We start from the raw sequence: 26,916 nt of genomic DNA on the forward strand, positions 1-26,916 counted from the left end.
TAATGTCCACTGAAGCTTCCTCTGAAGAGATTAAAAAATGGCAGATTAAAGTATATGTGGTGTGATGGGAGACTGATGCTTTTTTTTTTTTAATTATATCTGCACCCTCTTTTTCTGCAATCATGCCACTTGACTGGAGAATTAGTGCCACCTACTGCTGATATTGATGAACCACATCCTAATATTAACATGACATATTTACAAATATGTTTTTCTTTTACTAGCTTTCTGAATGTAGTTTGGATGGAAACCTGGCTAATGTTAAAACCAGGCCAATATCATACAGTGCAGTGTCCCCTAAATAAGAAAATCCCATTTGCTTCCACCTCTCCTTGTGTGTATCCTTCCAGTTTCAACGTCTGTGGCAAGACATGAAATTATACATAATTGCTGTTGTTTATTGGATGTGATAATGGCACCTTTTAAATCCCACCCTTACATGGCCAAAATTGCTTTGCAATTGTCCTTGCCTGACAACATTTGGAGAAACCACAGCTATCACAGCCCTTTACCAGTGTCAACAAACGGAGGAAAGGTGACATAAAAGCACATGTAGATTCATTAAGGACCCTCTTCCAAGACATATAGAATATAAGATGTTATGAGTGACATCAAGAGGTTTACTTGCACACATGTAACTGGAGTTAGAGTCAGTGGTTACAACAATATTTCCCCTGTATGAATGTAGCTTAATGCTAATGTGCCATTCCCAGTTCATCTGATCTCTTCTATGAAAGCTGCAGTGTGCCAACATTAGAGACATGCTGAGTGGGTAATTACTGTGGATTACAGAGAACAATTACAAAGTGAATATTTACATTTAAAAACCCTCTCATTAATAGGGACACAATTAAAAATCAAAAACAAATATATGTATTTGCTGCAGCGGTAATTCCCTCTGCCCAGCTGCAACTTGTTTTAGGGTACTGCAAAGATATCAAGCAAACGTGGTCACACAGTGACAGATGGTGTGGGAGTGATTTTGCGCTCGGTCAGGGATGAAATAGGGTGAAATGACAATGACACATTTTATTTATTTCTGTCTTTTCCTCTTTTAAGTGTCCAATAAAAAAACCTGTAAGTAACAACTGAGAAAGACTGTATTTATAGGACACTACGCCTACACACACAACAGGAGGCCAGACTGACATGCCCTAAATAAATATGACTGATTCCTTTTTTGCACAAGGTCAATAGTGTTAACCTTTAAAATACCTGACTCAAGAATGATACCCAGGCCACACGCAGATTGGAGCAGATGTCAATATATCTGAAAGCTTTTTAGACACTAATCATCCCCAAATGTTGTCTGCTGTGTATATTGGGTCCTCTGTCTGTGTGGATTGTCCCCGAGACAGTGTGTTTTGACTCTCTGGTTACTGTAATGAACACTGTTGATTCAGGGTCATGCTGACCAATCTTGGAAAAAGCTCACAACGATTATATGCACCCTTCACTACAATAATGTTCTCCTTGTGTTTCTCTATTTGTGCTCACTCTGCTCGGATGGGAGACATGCATAAAGATCTGTTTGGAGGCTTCACGACCAGTATCTCATTTTAGAATATCGAACACAACATTATGATGGATCACGTTGTGCTGCACACTTGTTAAAGAGAAACCCTGACACTTTTGTGACTAATGAAGACAACATTTTAAGACTTTTGAGTATATTTCTTTTGCTTCTACAGAAAACCTGCTGCTAATTTTAATGTAATCACAACATTAAATAAAGAAAATGGCAACTTTTTTTAACATTTTAAATGTAATAATTTAATTAATTATACTTTATTTGACAGTACAAAACAAAGTCATACAGTCAGAAACACCACAAGGCACAGTACAGCAGCACAGGCATACAATTTGGGACATAATTTACCCTTCAATGTGTTACATGTACCACAAAGTGACAACCGATCATCGCTGACCAGTTTGAAAAAACGTCTTATGCTCTCTGATTTAACAGAGAGAGTTTATAAGGAGAAAGTATATATGGATTTATCCATGCCATGTAATTGTCATCAAGATTCAACTTCACGGTAACAAAGCAATAACCCATATATATACAGTAGTGGTCTTGTTATTCAATATCATACAGTACAATACGATACAAGCCCCTCTACATTACATTTACTTACACAGATATATAACTTAAATTACTTTATATATTACATTACACACTATTCATTTGCAGTTCAATAAAAAGCAGCTTTTTAAACAGTATTTTTGAAACACCTAATACGATTCTGTAAACGGTAAAATTAAAGCTTTATGCTTTCTGGAAATGTGACAGTCTGAGCTTTTGAATCACCACTGGAAACTTTGTGGGGATAAAAACACAACGAATGGTTAATTGAATAAAAATGAAATGTGCATTGGCGATAATTTGTTATAATGGGGAAAGAGAGATTGACTCGGTACAATAAGTTAACAATCAAGCGGTCTATTGGTTAAAAGAAAGAGATTGATTTCAGTCTTTGGTTGATGAAGTCAGCAGTGTGGCTGATGGTGTTTTTGTGTGTCAGTGACAATTATTTGGAAGTTGGCGAGTTTGGAGTGTTTGTTCACTTATTAGGCTGATAGGCCTTCAGAGATGTATAAACCAGTTTAAGTCTGATTACAGACAGTTTTAATATTTATTTTTTTTAGAATATATTCAACCATGTGTTAGAATGACACTTTTTGTCGGTCCATCCAACATGACTAAAAAGCAGGAACATGGTGAGAGGAAGTGACTTCAATTTTCAGACGATCAGTTCTATTGATTTGTAACTGATGATTCATTTTTGTGTAGTGAGAAAGCTCAGGTAATGTTTATTCAGACGATTTTCAGATGATGTTATTTTGGTCTGTTGTTGTAGCAGCTCTTATATAATTGTATAAATATGTATAAACTGTTTAGATGTAAACAAAAGTAGGTGTCTTTTCCTCTGTATGAATTGTGTATATCATAACAGTCTTAAAGAGGAGCAAGCAAATAAATGATAGTAATAAACAAGTGGGATTCAGTAAAAACCTGTGGCATTCATTACATTTGACTGCTAAAAAAAGTTTATTTGTATCTATATTGTTTATCGTTGTAATGCAGAATGACAAGTTGAAAATTAAATTAAAAAATGACACCTACTGCTAACAATAACTGACTGAGAAAATATAGAATAAATACAAATGATCTTAAAAAAAGTCATTTCCAAATACAGTTTAAAAATATGTTTTACTCAACATCTTCACCCCATTAAATATAAACAAAATTTTGAATCTTTTTATTGTTCCTTTAAGGAAGAATTTTGTATTTATGGAAGAAGCAGTTTGAACACCACGTTACATGTTTGACTGAATCCCGTTCACCAGTGTCAACACAATAGTGGAGAGGGTCAATGCACAGCTTCACACATCCACTGTTGAAATTAAAGCACACTACAATGTCTATGTTTTTTTTGTGTCGGCACTTTTATACTGCTCCCACCACCGCCGCCATCGTGATCGATTTAAATGGCCATAGCTTTCTTCTTTGTAGTTCTTCAGACCTTTGCTGTGCATTCATTCATCCACCCACTGCCCATACTCCATTTTATTTCTCTTTCTCTCTCTCTCTCTCTCTCTCTCTCTCTCACACACACACACACACACACACACACACACACACACACACACACACACACACACACACACTCTTTCACTCTTTTTATCTCTCTGTACTTTTCAGACCACCAACCAGTGATGCAGCTGTGGGAAAAATGGAAAACGCCCATGAAATAAAACACAGTATTGTTTTACTGCTTAAACCTGCAGTGTGGGACTGCTGTCTCCCCCCTCTGGCAGTGAGAGTAATTACACAAATACTTTGAAAGTGCCTCTGTGGTATGCCTGCATGTGAGCTCATCCCACCACCCCCCTCCACCCCTGGGTGTGCTCTCTTTAAGTATTCCTATGCAAATAAGGGCAGAGGGAAAGAAAAGGCCAAGTGATGGAGTCATCAGATGAGGTAATCATTTATGCCCGAAATGTTGTCTGAAGCCCCTTTTACACTGCCTGTTCAAGGTGGGAATATCATGCCGTTATTCCACCTCGACGTTTGTAGAAAAGGTACAATTGCGGACTGGGGGGACAGAGTTGCCTTTAACCTAGCAGTAGAGGTAGTAACAATATCAAATCAACTCCTATGTATTAGGGACAGCTGACAGGACGGGAACATAGGCGGGGCAGGGGTGACATTTTGACAGCATGTTATGTGTGTCACCAACCACCAGGAGATTTAAAAAGTAGCTAATAGCAGTTAGCAGCTAACTCAAAGAAGAAGAACAACAGCCTAAATGTCCACAAACTGAGGAGACAGTGAGGTCTGGGAGCTCTTTACCCTTAGAGGAGAAAACAGATCAGCGCCCTCATAACAGGAATGGTAAATTGTTAAGGCAACGATAAAGTGTTGCCTTCTCCTGGGGGTGGAGATTGTGATTGGAGTGGCATCCTATCTGGCGTCTCCAATTCTATGGGTGCAGTGGGGACCAAGAGTCTACTTATTGTATGTGGTGATACTGCTATGAAGTAGATTCGTAGTTTGTTGAACTGAACTGTTACGAGGCACTAATGTAGCCATTTTGGGGACTGGGCCAGGTTTATAGAACTCAAAACTGACTGTGCACTCACAGCCACCAGCATTTCTTTTGTTAGTCACTAGGTGCAGGGCTGCTGTTTAATTTGCGTTTTCGTTTTCACTCAGCAATTAGGGATAGAAAGGGTTTTTTCTGCTTTTGATTTTAGTAGATAAGATTAATAACTCTTGTTTTCAAGAGTCCTCTTTTGGTTATAATTCTGTCTTTGAATTGAGCAGCAGCCATGAGCCCGTTTTCCATTGTAGTTTGCCTCACTTTTGTTTGTAACAATAATCCTCAACATCTTTTGTTCATGAATAACTTTATTTTCACCCAAAACATCTGGTTTTATTCTGCTTCCCCTTCACAAGCTGGGTAGCAACATGAACGGTTATTATTATTGCCATGTAACATTACTGTTTTTGTTTAGGGTGCATTCACACCAGGATAGTCTGGGGGACTTAGTTCGATTGGACGGGGAATGCCAAATTTCACTCCTTCATTTGGTTCAATTCACTTTCACACAGCGCTTTTTAAAGCGGACCAAACCGCCTGGACGTCACGCAGTTAAAACAGCTGCTCGTTTGGGGGCGGTATTGCCCAAAACGACCACTGACCAGGAAGAAAAAACATGAGGAAGAGGAAACCCCGGCTCAACGATTGGCCAGGACCGAAAATGGAAATCCATCCCCCTCAGCTGGCTTGGTAACCACAAAAACAACGGAGCAACACCAAATTTATGCAGACTTGGGGTAAGCCCCTGCACCTCCTCATGACTCCACGTCTGCCCACGAGACATTTTCCAACTTTTTCTTTTTTTACATCTGCTTCTCGCAGTTTGCGCTGTTGGCTTTGATATTTTTCTACCCAAAATGCATTGCGCTCTACGTCACTTCCTCTCTTTGGTTCACTTCCTCTCTTTGCTTCACTGGATAGTCTGTTTGCGTTTCCCACTGTAAGCGAACCACACCAGGGTTGACTTGCAAGTGAACCGAGACCCCCAGTTTTCAAGTGGATCAGGGTTTGCTGGTCCGCACCAGAATTCAAATGAGCGTTCACACCACTCCAAACGAACAGAACTAGGGATGCACCGAAATGAAAATTTGTGGCCGAAGCCGAATAATATTAAGCGCTTGGCCGAATACCGAGTACCGAATACCAAATGTCGTTGTTTAGTTTTTCATTAGTTTTTGCAGATGAACCCCCTCCAGATTAGTGTTGTCACGGTACCAAAATTGGATCCCACTGTACGATACCAATGAAAATATCATGGTTCTGAGTAGTATCACAATACCACAACGAAAATGAGGCAGATGTGCCTTTTGTCATTTATAAAAAGATAAATCACTTTTCTATAATACATCAATGATATTTCAATGGAATAAATTACTTATTGACTTATTCATACTTCAAAAACAGCATCAATAAGTGATGAACATAGGGGGGGATCAAAATAAAATAAATAAATAAAATAAAAATCAACCAGCCACCCTCCTCCCCTGACAAGTAAAGAACAGTCCCTTCATAAATAAAGAACAGTCCCTACAGTGCGGTGAGGTTTGTGGGCCGTGAACGGCTCGTTTCTCCTCTGACACATCACGTATGGTCTGTGTTCGGCTGGCTCAGCTGTTCAGGTACTTTTGGGCAGTCATGACGCCAAGAAGAGGATATTATTGGAGCCGACTTCTCCGTCGCCTGTAAGCCGATGGCCGCCGTAATTGACAGGAATACATTACTGTCTGTGTCTGTGACCCCCATTCAACCCACAACCGATGGGATTCGCCTTTCGTTTCTGCTGGTGGTTGAAATCTGTAGGCTGCTCGCACAGCGTGCTGAATGATTTAAGCCTATTTTGCTCGCTCAAAACTATTTTTAGTCGCAAATGTGAGTGCGGTGACACACAGATCGCCACACTGCCGACATTTTACTCTGCCCGTCACGGCACACTGTTTGATTGCGTTATCAAAACACACCACTATTATTTGGCCTTGCTTTTAACTTATTCCACCGAATACCAAATGTGTGTTTTTTGCAATATTTGGCCAAATATATTCGGTTACCGAATATTCGGTGCATCCCTAAACAGAACTATACGCAGAAGAGGACCAGGGTTCGTTTAAAGCGGACCAAATAGCATCAGTGTGAATGCGTCCTTAGAAAGTGCTGAGATATTGTCACACTATGTCACACTAGAGGCCAATGTTGATGTAATACACGGTATTCCCATCACACCTGATGCTTGCTTCCAGGATGCCGGCATGCTTTCTAAAATCACACACGGGTGTGACATGACGCTGCTGTTGTTTGCTTCTGTGTAAAAATACAAAAGTGGTGTAACAAAGGGACTTCATAGTGGCCCCATAGTGCAATCTTTGTGTAAAAGGGGCTATAAGCCATACAGATGGTGTTCCGTGTTCGCCGTCACCGTTATTGCTTTTTTTTTTTTTTTTTCTTTTTTTAAACTTATGTCCTTCCTCCAAATGCCGAGGTGGAGCATCCACTCCAGTGTGCATTACTTGGACACTTTTCTGCCATAGCATGCACCATAAACCTAGCTGCTGCTCTGCTGCTGTGGTTTCTCCTCCCTTCTAGCCCCCTTTAAGTTTGGCTGGTAGGCATAATACACATAATTTCTGGTGTGCCACTGAGGGAAAGTCGCCACACACACCAGACACCACGACCCTGACAACTCTGACTTCGTCACATTGGGTGAACTTATTTGGCAAGGGCTTGAATATCACAGACGTTCATTTATATGTAAAAGTCCCGCACTCCAGCCTCAATTAAAATGGGCTTAATATCAGTAATATCATTAATATAGTTACTTATCTAAAGCCTGCAGACGTGTGAGCTTACAACAGCAGTAAACAATTCTGATAACAATAAAAATCAATCATAATTAAGACAACACTCACTGTGAACTGCCGAACCTCCCCATTGTCTACCAAGTGATGTTCTGTCTCTGGGGTGATGGCATAAGCCAGTCGCTGTTTCAGGAAAAAAGGAGGAAAACAATTAACATATTAAAAAAAAGTTCTAAATCATTATTTAAAAAGAATCCTCCATATTTCATCAAAGGTCCAGTTATACCATAAATGACAATATATATCATTTCCCCTCACTCTATTTTCTGACTTACATCACAGAACTTTCCAGGCAGTGTGCAGAGTTTGTAGATGGCGTAGAGAGGCACCATGGACATTGAGGAAATGGCCAGACACCACCCCACCATGTTAGCCCATGGAGGAAACATGTAGGTGCCGTAGGTTGGAGGGTGGAATGTGGCAAAGCTCACCACCACCATAAACTATTGAAGAAAATAATGTGAATACATAAGACTTTATAAACCATTACTTCAAAAGATCATTTTAAGTCCTCTTTCAAGCAAATTAATTCAGTGGTAGAGTGTAATTTTCTGATACAGGATGTTACTTTACTTAGCAGTAAAAATAGTGGCAATATTTCTGTTGTTAAACCATTATAATTATCCACAGTGCATAGTAAAAGGTGGTGGGTGTGTTGAGTGCCAAGCCATGTGTTCCAGCTATCATTAAATCACACCTCTCAGCCTTCCCAGGGAAATTAACCGCAAAAATACACATAAACAGCTATATAAACAGCTATTCTAAATTCATTTATCTTAACTTTTGTAGTACTTGATTATTTTTTTTTTTTTACTTTATCTGACTATGTTTACTCATCCGTCATTCACTTCCATTACCGCTTATCCTCTCTGAGGACGCTGGGCCCATCCCAGCTGTTTTTTACCCAGAAAAAACCCATGCTGACACGGGGAGAACATGCAAGCTCAGCACGGGGGCTCACCCCAAGTTCGAACCAGGAACCCTCTTCCTGTAAACTCACAGTCCTGCTATTTATTTTTAACCTTTGCCTTGGTTTGGTTTAAAATGTACAATAAGTCCATATAGAGGCTCACCAGGAGGAAGCAGGGGCTGACAAACTTCCAGCACAGTCTCCAGTACCTGCCTGGTCGCTGGCCAATCATCTCTTCGATGTCATCACTGAATCGGTCCACTCCTGAAACACATGGAAATACTTTGTATTACTTCCAACCCATGGCTACATTCGGCCTTTGCTAAAATTGAATATCAAAATATTATCAAGGCAGTAGGTGCATTTGTATATGGTCCTCATGCATGAGTGTAAATCAAAAGCAAGGTTTGTGAGAGATTTTTTGTCTCTCACAAACCTGGCTGTACTGTTTTTTTTCTTTTTCTACCTGCCTGGAAGGCATCTCTCACTGCAGAGGACTATATCCGGGCTGACGACCAGGTATTCAGCACAGCTAAATGTACTTATGTAGTAGACAGCAGAACGAAAGACCACAGTGGCCAGGGGTCAAGGGTTCCTGTCAGCAGTTATGAGGATGGGAAAAAAAAGGCCCACTGAAGCCTTAGGCTTGATTTATCTGGCTTGCCAAGGTCGGGACCCACCAAAGTGGGGCAATATGCTGACCCCACCACCTGAGGCCTGGTTAGTATTTAGCCCTTTATAGATCCCTCCACAGTCAGATTCAGTAGACATGAGACAAGAAACTCAATACAGAAGTTCAGGTCAGCCATTTTCCCCGACCTTTAGATTGTTTTTATAATATTTTGTGCCTTCTGGAGATTCAGAACGGGCTTTTTCACACTCTATGAAAAGCCAGTTTTTCTTGTTTTCAGGTGGTACTGCTGTCGGTAAAAATATATGCAAAGGCAAGCATCCATCATTAAGCAGTTGGTCTTTAGCTATTAATTTACAACTGAACCAGAGAAGAAGGAAATGGAGTAAACCCAAAATGGCTAACTATACTGTGATTATCTACAGAACTATAGGTCACTAATCAGCTCAGAAGGGGTTGAATTCTGGGGCCCTAACATGCACCCACATCACATCAAGTATTTCTACTCTATCGTGCTGATAGAGTGCTTGAAAAATACATAAATATTCAGCCAGGATACATGTCATTCACTCCACTCCACTCCACTCTACTCTCTACTGTATTTCAAGCAGAGGCAAACAGTGATTTGCAGTGGTGTGTTGGAGGTGTGGTACACGTAAAACATAATGCATTCGAGAGATGATGTCAAAATTGTGTGACTCCTGTCAATGACAAATGGGAGATGTGTGTTCTTCAGCTGCAATTCTCTTCATGTGGTGGCTCACCACTGTCAAGTGAACAGACAGGTAACACTGGCAGTGTTTAAAACGCAGGCCATTTAACCCCCCTGAGCTCTTATGAGCACCAAAGCTACAGTTTATCCTTGTACCTTAACAACACATGCACAGAGGCTGAAGAGGCCAAAACCATTAATGAGAACAACCCTTAAAGCTGCAGCATCTAATGGAACTGTGTTGCACTGAGGCACAGCACACCTCTACCAAAAGATTTCTCATAAGACCCTTAATATAGCATCAGCTTTGCTGACCATGAAAACATGAATCATCTGTTTTTCCTTGTGTCCATCTTTCTCACCGTAAAACCATGCGATGCCAATGGCTTCAATAAGCACTCCAAAGAGAATCGATGTTCCTGCCGCAAAATTGTCCAGCAGAGTGAACACATACATCCCACCCTGGAGAGAGACAGTAAACATGATGAATGTGTAATAATTGTGTTGTTTTAATAAGCTTTATCACACAGGTTACAGTATGAACAAACTAAAAAAAAAACCTAAATTCTAATGATTCAGTTCACGGCTTTTGCAGATACTAGGTACGTATGAAACTGTGCGTATGTCTGCCCAGTGTGATACTTACATTTGTAACACAGAAGAGAGATATAAGGAAGGTGGCAACCACAATGAAGAGGGTGAACAGCTCTCTGTGCTTGTGGAGGAATTTAAACTCATCAATCAGCCCCGTGATCACCGATTCCATCCCACCCATCTACGACAGAAGACATTAGAATAAATCACAAAGTCAGCAAGTCCCTGTATATGTCCTTTTTTATTGCATAATTGCTGCACTAGAGCTCAAAAACATAAAAACTGCAAAGGAAAACTGTTTATTTTACATAAAGCATGCTGTTATTTCATTTAACATTACAGCACATGAACTAAAATACCCATAAACAGCAGAGATTATACAACAACACCTTTATTTACATATTTATATCACAAATAAGAAAAAGGCGCACATCTGAAATAACGTGTCTGTGTGTGAGTGTGTGTTTTTGGATGTGTGAGTGCATACTCACAGCACTATCAATACCCAGTGTTAACAGCATGATGAAGAAGATAACCGCCCACACCGACGATCCAGGTAATGTTGCAATGGCTTCTGGGTAAATGACAAACACCAAACCAGCACCTACAGGGCAACAAATTCAAGCAAGGAAAATACAAAGCAGCACAAAATACACACAAATTAGAATTATCATTGACTCATGACATAATCAACGAAGGCACATTATCCTGCTTCTGCTGAACTGTTCGCAGTGTCATTTAATACTATTATTACTGTATTTAAACACAACATTACAAACACAGTAAAATAAAACCATACCATCTGTGGCAACTTTGTCCAGGGCTATGTTGTGTTTCTGGGACATGTACCCAAGGAAGGAGAAGACCACAAAGCCGGAGAAGAAACTGGTTAAAGAGTTGATGGAGCTGGTGATGATGGCGTCTCTGGATCAATAATAACAAATGACATGAAAAACAGTATGAAGTCAATATCAGCATAACTGGCAGCCAGTCAACTAGAGAGTGCGTCATGGGTGGGTCAAGGATGGGTCAAGGATGGATAGAATGCTGGCTTGCCATAATGAGTCTGGGTTGCAGAATAGTTTAGAGACTGCTGACAGGTAGTCAATGATTTGCCCATGATGTGACAGACTAGCAAGTTGACTTCCTGCCTTCTGATAGGAGTTAAAACCCCTTCAATTGCAAAAATGATAAAGTCAGTAGAGAAAATCGATAAATAAATGAGTTGGTTAGTGTTAAAAAACAACAGGATGTGTGATTTACACATGAAGAAGTTAACAGCTTTGGCTTACAGTAAATGTGCAACCCCGCATAACTATTCGATTTGGTGTTATGCTCACGAGGAATCCTCGAGGTGGACAGTGTCATGTGTCAGTTATCATAAACATTAAAAAGGGTAAAAAAGGCAGATAAAAGCCTCCTGTGGGACGCTGATGATTTTCAAAGAGGGCGACAGTTTTGATTGGTGTTATGGCTGTCTGTTGCACAGCATGGTGTCAAAGACATGGCGGGTTTCGAGGAGCTTCAAAGGTTATTGTAATTCACCTGCTTATGTTGCATGTGTGTGCCTGTGTGTGTGTGTGTGTGTGTGTGTGTGTGTATGTGTGTGCAGAAGCAACTCTCCACCCATCCCTTGTCTGTCTCTGTGAATCCCCTCCTTCGTCCCCTTGTGTGTCTTTACCTGTAACAGTTGTTGCTGAATTTGTTGTAGCTGGAAAAGGCAATTAGCACACCAAACCCCACTCCCAGAGAGAAACAGATCTGTGTCGCTGCCTCGATCCAGACCTGGGGGAGCGACAGAACAAGCGCACTTGTGTGAAGCGGCAAACAAAAGGCACAGGAGAGGAAAAAAGCCATTATTAGGGATAATTGCAGGAAACTCATTCAACGGCAGTAGATGAAAGACGCTAGTGAATACGGGGGGTAATTTTGCAAATTACTGTTCCATGAATCTATCTAATCTAATTCTCCAATTGCAGCCATACATGTCTCTTTCGCTCTCCTTCTTGCTTTTTTTCTCTCATTCTCCATAACTGAGCCTTTTAGTCCTGCTTGCTTACTTGTTGAGCCTCTCAGTGCTATGACAGCAGCTTTCACAGGGTGGGAAAATATTAGAAACAGGTTAGACAAACAGTTTTCTCGCTTTTTTTTTTCCTCGAGGAAATCCCAGTCAAATGATACTTCACATTGTAAACCAGTGCTTAATTCTTTGGTCTGCAGCGTACAATGAGAGGAAACTGACAATTAACATCTCTCAGATTTTATGCATGAACATAACAGTTTGTGATTTGAGCTCACAAGAATAGCTCCACATTAAGGCTTTTGTCACCCCTGTAGTTCAACATTAAAGATGGTACATTTTGCCAGACAACAGTTGTGTAGTGTGTGATGTTTGTGGCTTTGTTGTGTCTCACCTAATACAACTTTTCTACTGTTTCTCACCCCAGCCCTGCCTTCATCTCTGTCCTTTAAACTTAGTCCCGCTGTGTCCTATCTTCTAAAGGTCCATATCCTAGACTGATTAGAAAATTCTATGCTACAGCAAGCAAACTGCACAGTGTTGTCCAAAATAATTATAAGCAAATGCAAAATAAAATAACCTTAACAAACTGCCATTATTGTTATTTTTTCTTTCTTTTTTTCCTAGTTATTTTTATTGAGCCAAAGCCCTTTAAGATGTTTCTTATCCTTTCCCAGTGTGTGCTGGTTAGGCCATGTAGCCACACATTGTAGGATGAAACTGCTGTTCATTTCCTTGATATAAGAAATAGCTTTTTGCTATAATGTTACAGTAGGAGAGGAATTTTTGTTAGGCAATGGAGAGTTGTCTTAATGATTCAGATACACCCAGAATGATTAATATAGGTTCCCGTTCTAGTGAAATATTACTAATTTCTGCGATGCTGTTGAAGACATCGGACCAAAAAGATGAAACCTTAGGGCACAAGACAAAGCTGTGAGAAAGAGTTGCTTCTGAGGAATGACATTTATCACAAGTTGTGGGGGTGGAGCTGGACCCTTTGACAGCAGTGTCAGACAGGAGGATGCTGTCAAAGGTGCGGGCGATACTTGAGCATGGCTCTCACCCTCTCCACAACGCTCTGGTCGAACAGAGGAGCACCTTCAGCCAGAGACTGATTGCTCCTAAATGCACCACTGAGCGCCACAGGAAGTCATTCTTACCTGTGGCCATTAAACTGTACAACTCCTCCCTCTGATGATTGGACTCATTTGGCTATTTATAAAACAAAACACACAATATAATTACTCATTCTTATTTCATTTATAACGCTACAACCATTTCATTGTATATTGTATATATTTCAGATTGTCTACTATTTTATTATTTATTTTATTTTATTGTCTACTTTAATATTTTATTTTTATTTTATTTTATCTTAATGTCTACTTTAATATTTTATTTTATTTTATTTTAATGTCTACTTTAATATTTTATTTTATTTATTTCATTGTCTATTTTAGTATCTTACTTATATCTTCATCTTTATCTCTTGTTTCCATTCATGCTGTATTTCTATTTCTACTTTGCACGGAGCATTGGAACAAAAACAATTTCCCCCCGGGGATTAATAAAGTATTCTGAATCTGAATCTGAATCTGAAGTTGGTGACATGTTTGGATATGTTGTGTATTGGCCTTGGAGTTGTGGAGTCTGTGTATGGTGTTGTTTGAGCGTTATGTGTTCAAGGCTTTCTTCCCATATGTCATCTGACATTTTAATACCTATTTCTTTTTCCCAACTGGCTTTGGAACTTTCAGAAGATGGATAGACTAATGATAGTAGGGTGGTAGATGAAGTTATCTCAGATTGGTGACGTTTTAAGACAGTTGTCTATTGTCAGCACTCTCAATTTCAAATCCTATTAGATGTTTTCGTATATACGTAATCTCTAATATGTAAGTGTCTGAAATAATTATTGTTTAAAAGATTGAAGTTCTTTTGTAGTTGTGCAAAGGTGGCAAATGTACCTGCTATATATAGATCTTTGACACTGTGTAATCCTAAGTCACTCCATGTACAGAAGGTTTTATCTAGAATGGATGGGATAAAAGTGTTGTGATGGGAAGAGCACGAGAAATAGGCTTGAGACCTAGGTGGGATTTGATTTGTTTAAACTGGCATTATTATTACTACCAGTTCTAGTACTGTGGTGTAATACAGTTCTGCATATGGTTTGTCGTACCCCAGCAGAAGCCATTGCCTGACTGCTGTGTGTCGGTACAATCAATGACAAAGACTGTGCTATTTCACTAATTTGAAATATGTAAAAAAGTGAAAAAAAAAAAAAAAATAAAAAAAAAAAAAAATAAATAAATCTATCATGAGTGTTACATAGGCTAAAGTTTTAAGTATGCAAATCTAAAGAGTTTATGATGATAAACACAAAACCATTCTGTAAAATATACCCTATCCCACTGTGAATATGGATTTGTAATGAGCTAATGCTAACCTTTATGCTTGCTTTCTACTGCTGTTATTACTGGTATGTAGTGTGCACTGGTAATAATGTAATGTTACTATGTACCATTGCCATTTTAAGACTAGCTTTAATCTATAATTGTGTCTTGTAGCATATTTGGTCGAGATAGGATACAAGCCAAGCCTTTTTGCAGTTTTCTTTACACAGTTTTAGTTTCAGATAAAACATAAAACTAAAACTTAAAATGCCAAAACATTCCTTTATAGTGTTTATCAGCCCCCATTTACCCCCCTGTGCCTCTTTTTCTTCTTCTCCTGCACCCCCACCACTCTCACCTCACTCGTGTCCCCCCGTCTCTCCCATCGACACTCACCTTGGCGTCACAGAGTCTCAGGAAGTCCACAGAGAGGTAAGCCTTAATGCCATCGATGGCTCCAGGCAGGGTGACTCCGCGGAGCAGCAGCACAGTCAAGACCACATAGGGCATTGTGGCTGTGATCCACACAACCTGAAAGGGTTGCACAAGGTACAAACACACAGACACACAAACGAACAGTCCCACATTTAAACAGAAAAACGGCCACACACACACACACACACACACACACACACACACACAATGAGATTCAAACATATGCACGCACGCAAGAAAGTGAAAATGTCTGTACGTATTAACGTACACACACAGTCGTCTTAAACTGTTGAGTGCGTTTAACAGGACTAGAAGGAGCAGCATTTCCTAAACATGATTCCATAGCTTAAATTGAGTTATTTAGAGATGCTCGGATAGGAATTGTAGTTCTGTTGTGGTTTTCACATAAAGAAACATGGCTACTGTGTCATTCCCCACCTTTCCAGAGGTCTTGACTCCCTTCCAGAGACTGAAGTAGAGCAGAACAATCACTACAGCAAGACAGGAAGTCAACTGCCAGCGTGGACGGCCCAGATCACCAATACCTCTACTGTCCTGGATGTGGAGCACCCCTCGTCTAAAGAAAAAGAATATTGTGGTAAGAACCCTGACCAATCCTAGGTCTCCATTTACAGTGTACAAACTAGAATTATCACCTTGCAATTGTGCACCTCTGCCAACCCATTAAGTTGCAAAAACATGGATGCATTACACATATCTGACCGACAACTCAGAGGATCATTTACAATCAGAACAGTTTCAAGGTGGGAAGCAAAGATTCATTCATTCATTTTCTGTAGCTGCTTATCCTGTTTGGGGTGCAGGGGGGCTGGAGCCTATCCCAGCTGACACTGGGCGAGAGGCAGGGTACACCCTGGACTGCCAGACTATCGCAGGGCTGACACATAGAGACAGACAACAATTCATGCTCACATTCACACCTACGGCCAATTTAGAGTCGCCAATTAACCTAACCGGCATGTCTTTGGAATGTGGGAGGAAGCCGGAGTACCCGGAGAAAACCTACACTGACATGGGGAAAACATGCAAACTCTGCACAGCAGGGCTCCCCCACCCTGAGTTCCAACCAGGAACCCTCTTGCTGTGAGGTGACAATGCCAACCACTGCATCACTGTGCTGCTGCATCTTGAGATACTACATTTAGAATGCAATGGGCGAGGTCACAATGACCATGAACCTTGACTCAGAGTGTTTGTGCCAAATTTGATGAAATTCTCTCAAGGTGTTCTTGAGATATCACATTCACAAGAATGAGATGAATGCAAGGTCACAGTGACCTTAACCTTTGACCACCACAATCTAATCAGTTCATCCTTGAGTCTAAGTGGACATTTCTGTCAAATTAAAATGAAAAAGATTCACTCAAAAAAATTCTTCACATATCACTTTTGTGAGAATGAGACAAATGAGATCATAGTGACTTTGACCTTTGGCCACCAAAAAATAGTTGGTTCATCATGGAGTCCAAGTGGACATATGTGCCACATTTAAAGAAATTCCCTCAAGGTGTAGTTGAGATACAGCATTCGTGACAATGAGACAGATGAGGTCACAGTGATTTTGACCTTTGATCACCAAATTCTGATTAGTGCATCCTTGACTCAAAGAGGATGTTTGTGCAAAATTTGAGGAAAATTCCCTCAAGGCATTCTTGATACACTGCATTTGCGACAATGAGACAAACAAGGTCACAGTGACCTTGACCTCTGACCTATGACCACCAAATACTCAATCATTTCAATCAAATACAAATCATTTCATTGTTAAGTCCAAGTGGACATATGTCCCAACTCTGAAGAACTTCCCTCAGGCGTTCTTGAGATTTTGCATTCATGAGAAGAGGACGTACGTACGAACAGTTGGACTACCCCGAAACATATTGGTTCCCGCCATGGTAGTAATAGTCATCCTACTTCCAAATGTACAGTATGAGGCATACAGTACATGGTGACAAATATTTTGTCTCTGGGGCACATACAGTTTAGTGTTCACCAAAGTTCAAGGTTGGTTCTTTAACCCTACGCATGGACAGCAATCAAAGGGATGGTGGATATTGTCCTTGAAGCCATGGGGATGGGGTACCAGTAATTTCCCCATTGCATTGTGCTACAATAAAAGTATCATAGTATGTACATGGAATAACAAGTGTTCCTACAACATTATTATTCACAACATCACAACACCTGGATCTGGTTCTTGACATTCTGCATAAAATTGGCTTAACAATAAACGCCTGGCCTTGTTGGAAGCTCAGTACCTGGGGGTTCATCAGTGACAGGAGACATGTAAACCCCAAGGCAATCTGGCCAGATGGATGATACATGAAGTGTTGGTACATCTGTTGCAGCAAAAGTTTCATTATAGCAAATTAAAAAGGTCTCAGAGATTATGTCAGCCTGCCAAGACGGGAAAACTGCGCTGGCAATAAAAGGTAGCAGATTTAAAAGCTTACTTTCATTTGACATCCTGCAACGTTGAATTACATGTGTCACCTGAGAGACTGAACATTGTTGATGCCTTGATTCAGATAATTTCAGAGACAGCCTTACAGATGAGACTGAAAAAGATCAACCAATGTGGTCAAATTGTCTGCAGGTGGTTCTGTGTAAATAGCACACTGCCATTTCAACTAGCATGGATCAAATGTCTCAACTGTCACAACAGAACAACCCCTCACTTGTTGGAAGAGGAGACACCTGGTCAGCTTCACAGGCTGGGAAGGTGCATTGGCCAAATGCAGCCAAACTGAACCATTTTGAGGAAAACATTCCTGATGTTCATTTTTGAACATGTTATCATGTTTGAAGTATCCATAATTAGACAGTCTATGACATTTCTAAATCTAGGCAAAGTAATTACAGTAACTTCAGTTATTCTGTAGACAGCTCCACTCCATTTAACACCATAACTGCATAGCACTGAAGTTTTGTCTTGTGCACTTCTGGCAGAGCAAATGTGTGGGTGATATACAGTACAGTTTTGCACCAATGTGTCACATATCATTGACAATGGCATAAGAATTTTCAAGAGCGTGATTGGCCTCTAAACTGACTACATATCTATGTAACTGTATTTCCTCAAATAGAATTAACGATACTAAACAAATGTTAATAAATAAATATTAGAGCCTTAGTTCAGGCCAACTTACTCGAAGTACTCATGAGCAGGCGTGGGCTTGTAAATGTCACTGACTGAGCTGTTGTCAGCCCGGTCGGAGCAGTTAGGACTGTTCCAAGTGTTGTTGCAGTGGACCCACGGCAGCTCGCTGGTGAACGAGGAGAAGAGGTAGAACAACGCCCAGGAGATTATGACGTTATAGTAGAAACCAACATAGAGGGAGATGAGGATCACTGTGAAGCCTACACCTGTTAGGGGGAAACAAATGATTAATATTCATAGCTATTAAAGACAGAGATACATAGATAGGAAGAAGGGGAAACAGGCTATGCTCACTGCAAAAAATTAGGACCTTAGATATCGAAATGGGCACCTCAGTGGAATCTAACAGCCCACATGCTTTTTTCTGAATTATAGAGTACTGCTTCCCATGGCTGCAAAGACACTCAGTAGTAGGAAGTAACTAAGTACATTCTCTGAAGCTGTGTATTCCTCCACAATTGTTCGGTACTTCTACTTCACTTGAGTATTTCCATTTTCTGCTGATGTATACTTCTACTCCACATTTCAAAGGGACATGCAGCTATAGTCACTGTTACTTTTCAGATTAAGGTAAGATAATCTTATAAAATATAATGCACTGTTAAATATTAAACCAGTGAATTTCAACCTTTTTTGGCAAAGTTTTCAAGTCAGATAAAGGCATAAAACACCCACAAAAAACATAATTCATTTGCAGATGGTTGCATTTAAATAACTGTTCAAGTTCCGACCAAACAGCAATCTCCGGGGCTGAGGGGCCAATCCAAAAGTCCTCAAACCTGCAGTTCATTGAATGGCCACTTGAGGCTGGCTCCAAAACAGTGTTAGTCCCCTCAGACCCCCATGTTAAAAACGTTAATGTTACAGCAGAAATAAACATGTTTACAGCCTGGTGCAAAAAACAGTTGTGTGGGATGTGAATTTTGTATATATAACTTAACCATTTGCATTTTATTAAGGCCTAAAGTTATGCATACTTTTTTAAGGATGGGACCGCTTGAGTGACAGGCTGTCTGCAGGGTGTCGCTACAGTCTATGAGTCAGATCAACCCCTCACTTCCTCCACAGCTCCAGCCTCTTGTCTAATTATGGTCACTTCTGGCTTCCTCTGATATCTTGTCACCCTGTGGGGAAAGCAGGCAGCCCCCTTTGGTATATTGGTAACCACTGGACTAGTTTACTACAGATAAAGTAGTTAAAAATAGCTAATCACTGACCAGCTACAATAGTAAACTGCTGATGCACACTGAAACATCAATAACACTAATACTGTTATACACAACCAGAAATCAGTCACAATTAGTCTGCACCTTTACATTTGATACTTGAAGTACATTTAGCTGATAATACTGCTATGCTTTTACTTGAGTAGGATTTCAATGCAGGATTTTTACTTGTAATGGAGTACTCATATATGGTTATATTGGTACTTTGACTTCAGTTAAAGGCCTAAATATGTATTCACTATTGAGGATGTCCGGGTAAGAAGATGCACATAAAAATGCAATCAAAAAAATATTACAAATTAGCATTGTAACCCTTATTTTATTGAATGTTAGCTGTTAGGAAATAATGTACTGTCTTGCTGAAGAAACCAAACCTCTAAATACTTTTGGATGAGTCACCTTTTCACACTGTCCTACAACAGTTTACCAGAGCAGTCTTACATACTGTATGCTTTTGTCATACACATACAGTGAACCAAATGACATACAAACCCTTAACAGTGGCAGTGCAGGTGTTAATGCTCCTATCTGTCTTTCAGTTGCAGGAATGTTTTAAAGGTTATCAAGTCATGAGTGATTTTTAGGTATTTGGTCATGAGGAACCATTGTGAATCAGCAGAAAAAGTACAATGTTCCACACACGCTTCAAAGTTGTGTGAACAGTGACTCCTGACAGATCCCACCACTGAAGTGCCAACCAGCGAGTAGTAGCCTATGTCACATGCCTGCGGCGGCCTCACCGAAACTTCTAAAGATTGCCTCTTCATGCCTTAATTATCAACACATCTACCCTTTCTATAAATCTAAAACAATGTCCACTCTTCTAAGACTGACTTTGATTGTTGACCTTTGGTGAAAGCCATGACCACAAGTGTGCCTTATTGATTCCTTCTGTAATGTGGATGTGATATTTGAACAGGGAGTCATGCCTCTTATTAGCGCCACATGCTGCCATGTGCCATCTCTCCCTTTCAAGTCTGCCTTTCTCAGTCATTTTCTTCAAATGCATTGATCCTGAGGAGGAAACCAGCTTGTTGATCAGAATAATTACTGTCAATATGGGCATGTGTGTGTGTGCGTGTGTGTGTGTGTGTGTGTGTTTGAATAATTACTGTTATCCCCCCGCTGAGAGACAGAGAGAGAGTGAAGCGTGTGATTAGACCGTCAACCTACTCAGTGTGGTCCCTGACAGACGGCACATGTTCGCACGCAGGAGGCACACGCTCAGACACACACACACACACACACACACCCTAAAAGAGCACAGTGCAGTACACACTGCGGGCCACCTTCAGACAAACAAGGACATAATCTAACAAAAAGCAGCACTATGGCATCATACTGGGAAGCAACAGCTGGTCTGCTGATAATAATGGTATTTGAGGTTGTGTTTCTGTTGCATCTTTAGATTCATAGTGAGGAGTTAAATATGGACTTAAGTGAAACTATAACTTTACCAGAACAGGATATACAGTACAGAGACAGAGACAGATGAATACACACAAGAGCTTGTAAACTGTGTGTAGAGACTAAGAAGTTGAACCAAGCAAGGTGTATTTTTCAAGCAATGACTTTGCTCCAAAATGTGAATTGCTTTTAATGTTTGTTCCTCCATTAGCGTACGTTTGGATGACAAACTGCGCTTTGCTTATCGATGTGTTGAAAAGTACCCTCACAGAGTGTTTGACAGGAGGATTTGGACAATCAGGACAAGAGTCTAAAAGCCCAATTTTCATTTGCTTTCCATCTGAGTGCCAACAGAACCTGATGTTCTGGGGAGGATAAACAATGCCTGTCGCACCGCTCAACACGGGAGATGAGCAGACAAAGGAGACTGGCATGTGGACAGACAGGCAATGTGGGCAGACAAGCAGATAGAAAGACATGTAGATATTAAAGGTCTATCATCAGACAGACAGACAGGCATGTACATACCATGATGGACAGATTTCAAATATGTAAAGCATTTGCGGTCAAGAATTTGCCTGTGTACGTCCCCCCGGGGTGGGCATGTGTCTGTCTGTATATGTCAAGGTTCCCACACATGTCAACCAAAGAACTTTCAGAACTTTGCCGTAACTTTGCATAATGTTTTACCATTTCCTCAACTTTATTTAAGTAGTTTGGGCAACCTACATCGTGATACAGCCATACTTTATGAAACACACACTCATTTCTGAAGAAAACTGCGAGTGTTTAATAACTTTACTCCCTCATTAGACATAACCGCTGCCAGCTAGCTGCAAATAGGGAAGACCGCCACATGAGGGTACCTCACAAAATATCAAGGCTGTGCTTCTTTTTAGGGGATATAAAACTGAAGATTGTGTAAATGTCAATGCAATTTGACATGTCTGGATTATAAATTTGGCATGTCAGTTTGCACTTATTTCTTGTTAAACAAACATTTGTTTTACAGGCATGTCTAATGACTGTTTTGTGGCCTTGCCTGAGCCTGAGTGTTCACGATACCTCAATGAATGGACCACCGTCATGTCTCGTCCGTCTTCCCCCATCCAAGTGGTTCAATGACCCAACACAGTGGGTGGATATTTCATGTATACATGTCTGAATCAAGATACCTGGTGATTCAATCAAATATGCAGCCTATATTTGATTGAATCACCAGATATTGTCGACTGTTAACAGCCAACTGTTTGATCTAGGTTAAGATTTAGTTGGAGATGACAGTCTGATGTTGCTACACTGCATGACTGTACTGCAGCAGCCTCCCACACAGACTAGCATTAGCTATCCATCAGTAGTAACTGTCAGCAGCATCATTTAGCCATTTACTACACTGACAGTGGATATTCACGAATCTTAAGTGGGTCGAATCTCAGTATGAAAGCCTTGGTTAACTTGCTACATAACAGCTTTTCAGCATTGTCATGTTTCAGTCCTGATGTGACAGCGTGTTTCTTTCCCCCAAAAGGGGGTATGGCCTTGACTATGACGCCATTTATGTATTACTTGATACCGGTTACATCTCAATGGTCACGCAGCGCAGCACTAGATTTTACATTAGTAAAACAAGTAACATATTTTATGTAACATTCGACATGTTTTGGGATTTTTATAAACATGTTTTAAACAATGGACAAAACAATATACATTCAAAACATTTCCAGAAATCCTGATATCTGAATATGTGTCCTCCCTACCTTTAAATATAGGACAGATCTTCCACACGCCTGCAGCCCCCTCTCTGTTATACTGCCCCACAGCCAGTTCCATGTAGAAGAGAGGCATGCCTGCTATCACCATGAAGAACAGGTATGGCACTAGGAACGCACCTGCACACATAAAGAGACAAGTAAAACTTCATCTGGAGATGAAAAATTACATTCAGGAGAAAATGAAAAGTTTAATGACTCCATATCAATTATAAAGTATGAAAGTGGATAGTACTTTAGTGACATTTGTTCAGGGCCCTTTTGTAAATAAGGTATAACAGCCTTTGAAAGGTTTTTGGAGATATTATAATTTACCAAAAATGATAGGCTTACAGAGCACCTGTACAGTCATTGGGTAGGGAATATGGTGATTATCAATACTCTTAAAAATAGTTTGGGTTCAGAGCACCTTGGTGGCTTGGAGGTTAATGCCCTTCCCCTTCTTCCTACTGCCTCTAGTGAATTTTGCTGGAATTTACCGCAGCACACTAACAACAGCCAATCAGAGCCGAGGAGTCTCTAACGCAGCTGTACTACTCTTGTGCGGTCAAACTGTCAAACCAGGGAGCACTGATCAAATGTGAATCAAGATTTCGTTACTGCATTGCCTAAATCTCACCTTAAATCTTTTCAGAAACATAGTTTAGTGTACTGTTTAGCTGTAAAATGAGAACTTTTGTGACCCGCCCACCATGTTGGAAAGTATTAAGCACAGCTCACCAGCCGGACCAACATTCTCATTCTACAGCTGAACAGTACACTAAAATATATATATATATATATACATATATATATATATATATATAAATATGATTTTTTATTTGTTTTGATAGATTATCAGTCTCATTTAATGCTGTGTGAATACTGAAACAGTTGCAGCAAATAAAATAAAAGCTATTTTTCATAAAAGTTACCAACTACAACTTTAAGGCGCTGACCATGAACCAAAACACCCCTGGTTTGCATCCAACCAGGAACCTTTGTTGCATGTCATCCCCCACCCCCCCCCCCCCCCCCCCCCCACCCCCCCACCCCAAGTAACTGGGTTAACTCAGTAATATTTTCCCTACATACAGGTATGACAACATGCGACATTCTGTAAAATATAGGGACATATGGTCAGCCTTGACGGAAGCCACAGTGTCGTTTATAGCTCTTAAACATAATGAGGGCTCTATGTTAAACAGCCATAATTAGTGGCAGTGATTGTTAGAGCTAATCTATTCGGAGCAGCTGTGGTGGTTTTTCCCCTATTTTGATCTCTGTGAAGGGGCTGAAAAAAAAATCTCAAACAACAACCAGTGAGCACATGGAGCTGAAACACACACACACACACACACACACACACACACAAACACCTGTGTACATGTGCAAGTAATGTGTATGCACATGACTGCATGTATACATGCAGTTGAAAATATAAAGCATGCAAACACATGTGAATAAATTCCACCTTCATTTCACCTTCTTTTCACCTTCTTTTCAACACAACCACGCGCACACACTCCTTTAACCATTCCTTCAGTACTTTTGTAGGAGAGGAGGATGATATTGTTCTCACATAAAGCACATCCTACATCCTTCCTTTACTTCCTTACTCCCTTCACCATCCACCCTCTTTAGACATGGGCCAACATTAGCTTCTTCCCCTCACCCCTTCAATCTAGCTCACCTCCTCCATTCTTATAGCAGAGGTAGGGGAATCTCCAGACATTGGCGAGGTCCACTGCGAACCCAATCACAGACAGGAGGAAGTCGATTTTCTTCCCCCAGGTCTCCCTCTCCTCCTCTTGGTTGGTCTGAGGAGGAGTCGGAGCCACTATGGTGGTTGAGGTGAACTGGACCCCATTCTGCTCTTTCACCAGGATCAGCTCCACCTAATGAGTTAGAAGTCATGTAGCTAATACTCAATCAGATGCAGTAGGAGCTGAATACACACTAGGGTGATTTAAAAACTCATTTAGTGGCCAAAGTCTCATTCTCCTGCTACCCACACATGACAGACGGAGACAGTCACCTTCATTTCATCAATTCTTCATGCAATAGTCGAGGCTTTATATTCTGTCCTCTGACAAAGTTAATTGTAGATTTTAAGAATTATATTCAAGAAGTCACTAAGTTCATTTTAGTCTCCAGGAAATTCAAATTTTCTTCACGATTATGGTTCTTTTTCAACCCAATGCTTTTTAGGTCTGCATAAATTGAGTCAGACACACCAAATCAGAAAGAAATGCTCTTAATTAAGAAGCTCGCCCCGTGCTGGGATTCAATTGGGTTTTCCTAATCAGACTGAATTGTATGCCATTAATCCACTACATGTGTGTCAGATCTGCACTTACCTCTTTGGGGCCCATGGTGTTGGAGGTGGGCTTCTCTGGGGCTACAACCGAGGACATGAGGCCGACAGGGACTCTCTCTGTCAGCATGGAGGGGTGCACAGCCTTCGGGAGTGAAATGCCAGCGGTTATGGAGGAGAGATGACAGTAAGTGCAGCTGTAGAGTCTGGAGAAAACACAAGGTGGAACTTTATTATTCCCTGTTTGGGATATGGGTTATTATGCAAATATAATCAGACTTAATGGGGCTCTACACAACAGTAAGGGAGAAATTCAGCACTAAAAACTGTTAAAAAATCTGATTAATCTTTCAACATGTTAAGCAGACTGTATGGGAGATAAATACACAAGGATTATGGGTAATTAAATATATTACTTCATATCAAGATTTCAGGTTGCTATATAAAATACAGAAAAAGCAACAGAAAGTGGGATCCAGGCTGACGGCAACAGGAGAGCGTCTCCACCAAGCCATCGCAGTGTGCTCATTTAATTTCACTCTTGTTGATCGCCATTTTGCACACAGATTTGGCCCAGTGTCTACTAACCCCATCTCTCCGCAACATGTTGTCCACCACATTTTGTTCAAATTCCCGCTCCAAACTTTTCACTAAATTGATCTTTAGTAGAAAAAGTACCAGTATTAGGCCCTATTCATTTTTCAACTGTAAGAAAGTGATCATAAAAACACTGTTTTAAAATTATACAATTGAAAATATGTTTTTTTTTTTGCTGTAACATATTTCTGTTTGTTTGGTTTTTTTGACTTAGTCTAAAATTTGTTTTGCAAACTGAATATCCATCTGATCTTGCAAGGCTTATGTGAGCATTTCAATATAATTTAAACCTCTCTTACTCCACTGAACTGCTAAAGATGATGGCAAATTGCAAATAATGTATTCTGTAAATTTCCTGTCAGCATAAGACAAGAGATAACACCATAGTTTAAGGTCAAATGCTACATTATTAGAAATAAAATGACTCAAGGAACATTTCATAAAAGAAAAAAACTGTTTCTAGGGAATAAAACACTCACCTTTGAAATATGACAGGTGAAAGCTCCTCTTGTTTTCAGTTTGGACAATTTAATTCCAGTCGCGCTGACAGTCTTCACTGCGCTGCAAACTGGTGCTGATCATATTTACGCAGACCGTCCTTGACAAGTTGGACTCGGATCCAGACTGAGGCAAAAATATTGAGGGAAGCTGACAGAACAAAAAAAGATATTAAGCGATAGAGTCACAGTAAAACAGAAAAAGATGAGAGGAACTGGTAATCTAAGAGGAGTAGAAGAAAACCCTCCCACCCTCCTTGGCTCCAGTGACAGACACACAGAGCCCAGAGTACCCTGTGGTCTGGTATGGAGATCTGTCTGCGTTACCACTCTTGTATGAGAATCAATCAACAACTCCCCCCAATCGCCGTCACTCTCCTCCCTCCCACCTTACCCAAGCTTTGTCTGTTCCTCCTCCTCTCTCTCCAGTCATTGCATTTTTTTCTCACCTGATTTAAGAATTTTTCTGGATGTCTTTTTGAATGTTAATCTGTTAAGTAAACACAAAAATAAACAAATTAAATATTGCAACATGAACACACAGATACAATGAAATTTCTTGTAAGTGCCATATTTGAAATATTCTGTCTGCCTTGACTATCATCCACCTGATGCTAAGGTAACCAGTATATAATGGAAGAACATTATGGATCTTTCATCGCCCAAGAATACAACTGCTGAGGCAGTAGCTTTAAGGTAGTCGACCTCCAGTATGATCTAGTCTTCACTGGACTGAGGATTCCAAGTCATAACACAAAGAGCAGTTGTAGGTTGTCACAACAAGGC

General features: G+C 40.3%; 1 protein-coding gene across 1 annotated transcript; it reads right to left on the reverse strand.

Moving 5' to 3' along the window:
• Positions 1–1,824: 1,824 nt before the first annotated feature.
• Positions 1,825–26,434, reverse strand: slc6a3 (solute carrier family 6 member 3). The gene is made up of 16 exons (XM_033640089.2): positions 26,113–26,434; positions 25,080–25,242; positions 24,413–24,617; positions 22,729–22,860; positions 18,328–18,544; positions 15,596–15,734; positions 15,119–15,253; positions 11,985–12,088; positions 11,103–11,227; positions 10,795–10,907; positions 10,356–10,484; positions 10,072–10,171; positions 8,530–8,630; positions 7,732–7,899; positions 7,508–7,579; positions 1,825–3,726 (listed from the first exon to the last, which is right to left on the reverse strand). The coding sequence occupies exons 2-16, from the start codon at positions 25,164–25,166 to the stop codon at positions 3,703–3,705; spliced, it is 1,851 nt and encodes a 616-aa protein (XP_033495980.1). The 5' UTR covers positions 25,167–25,242; positions 26,113–26,434; the 3' UTR covers positions 1,825–3,702.
• Between the last annotated feature and the right edge of the window lie 482 nt (positions 26,435–26,916).

Source organism: Epinephelus lanceolatus, chromosome 10, assembly GCF_041903045.1.
Source record: "Epinephelus lanceolatus isolate andai-2023 chromosome 10, ASM4190304v1, whole genome shotgun sequence".
In the NCBI taxonomy this organism is placed as follows: domain Eukaryota; kingdom Metazoa; phylum Chordata; class Actinopteri; order Perciformes; family Serranidae; genus Epinephelus; species Epinephelus lanceolatus.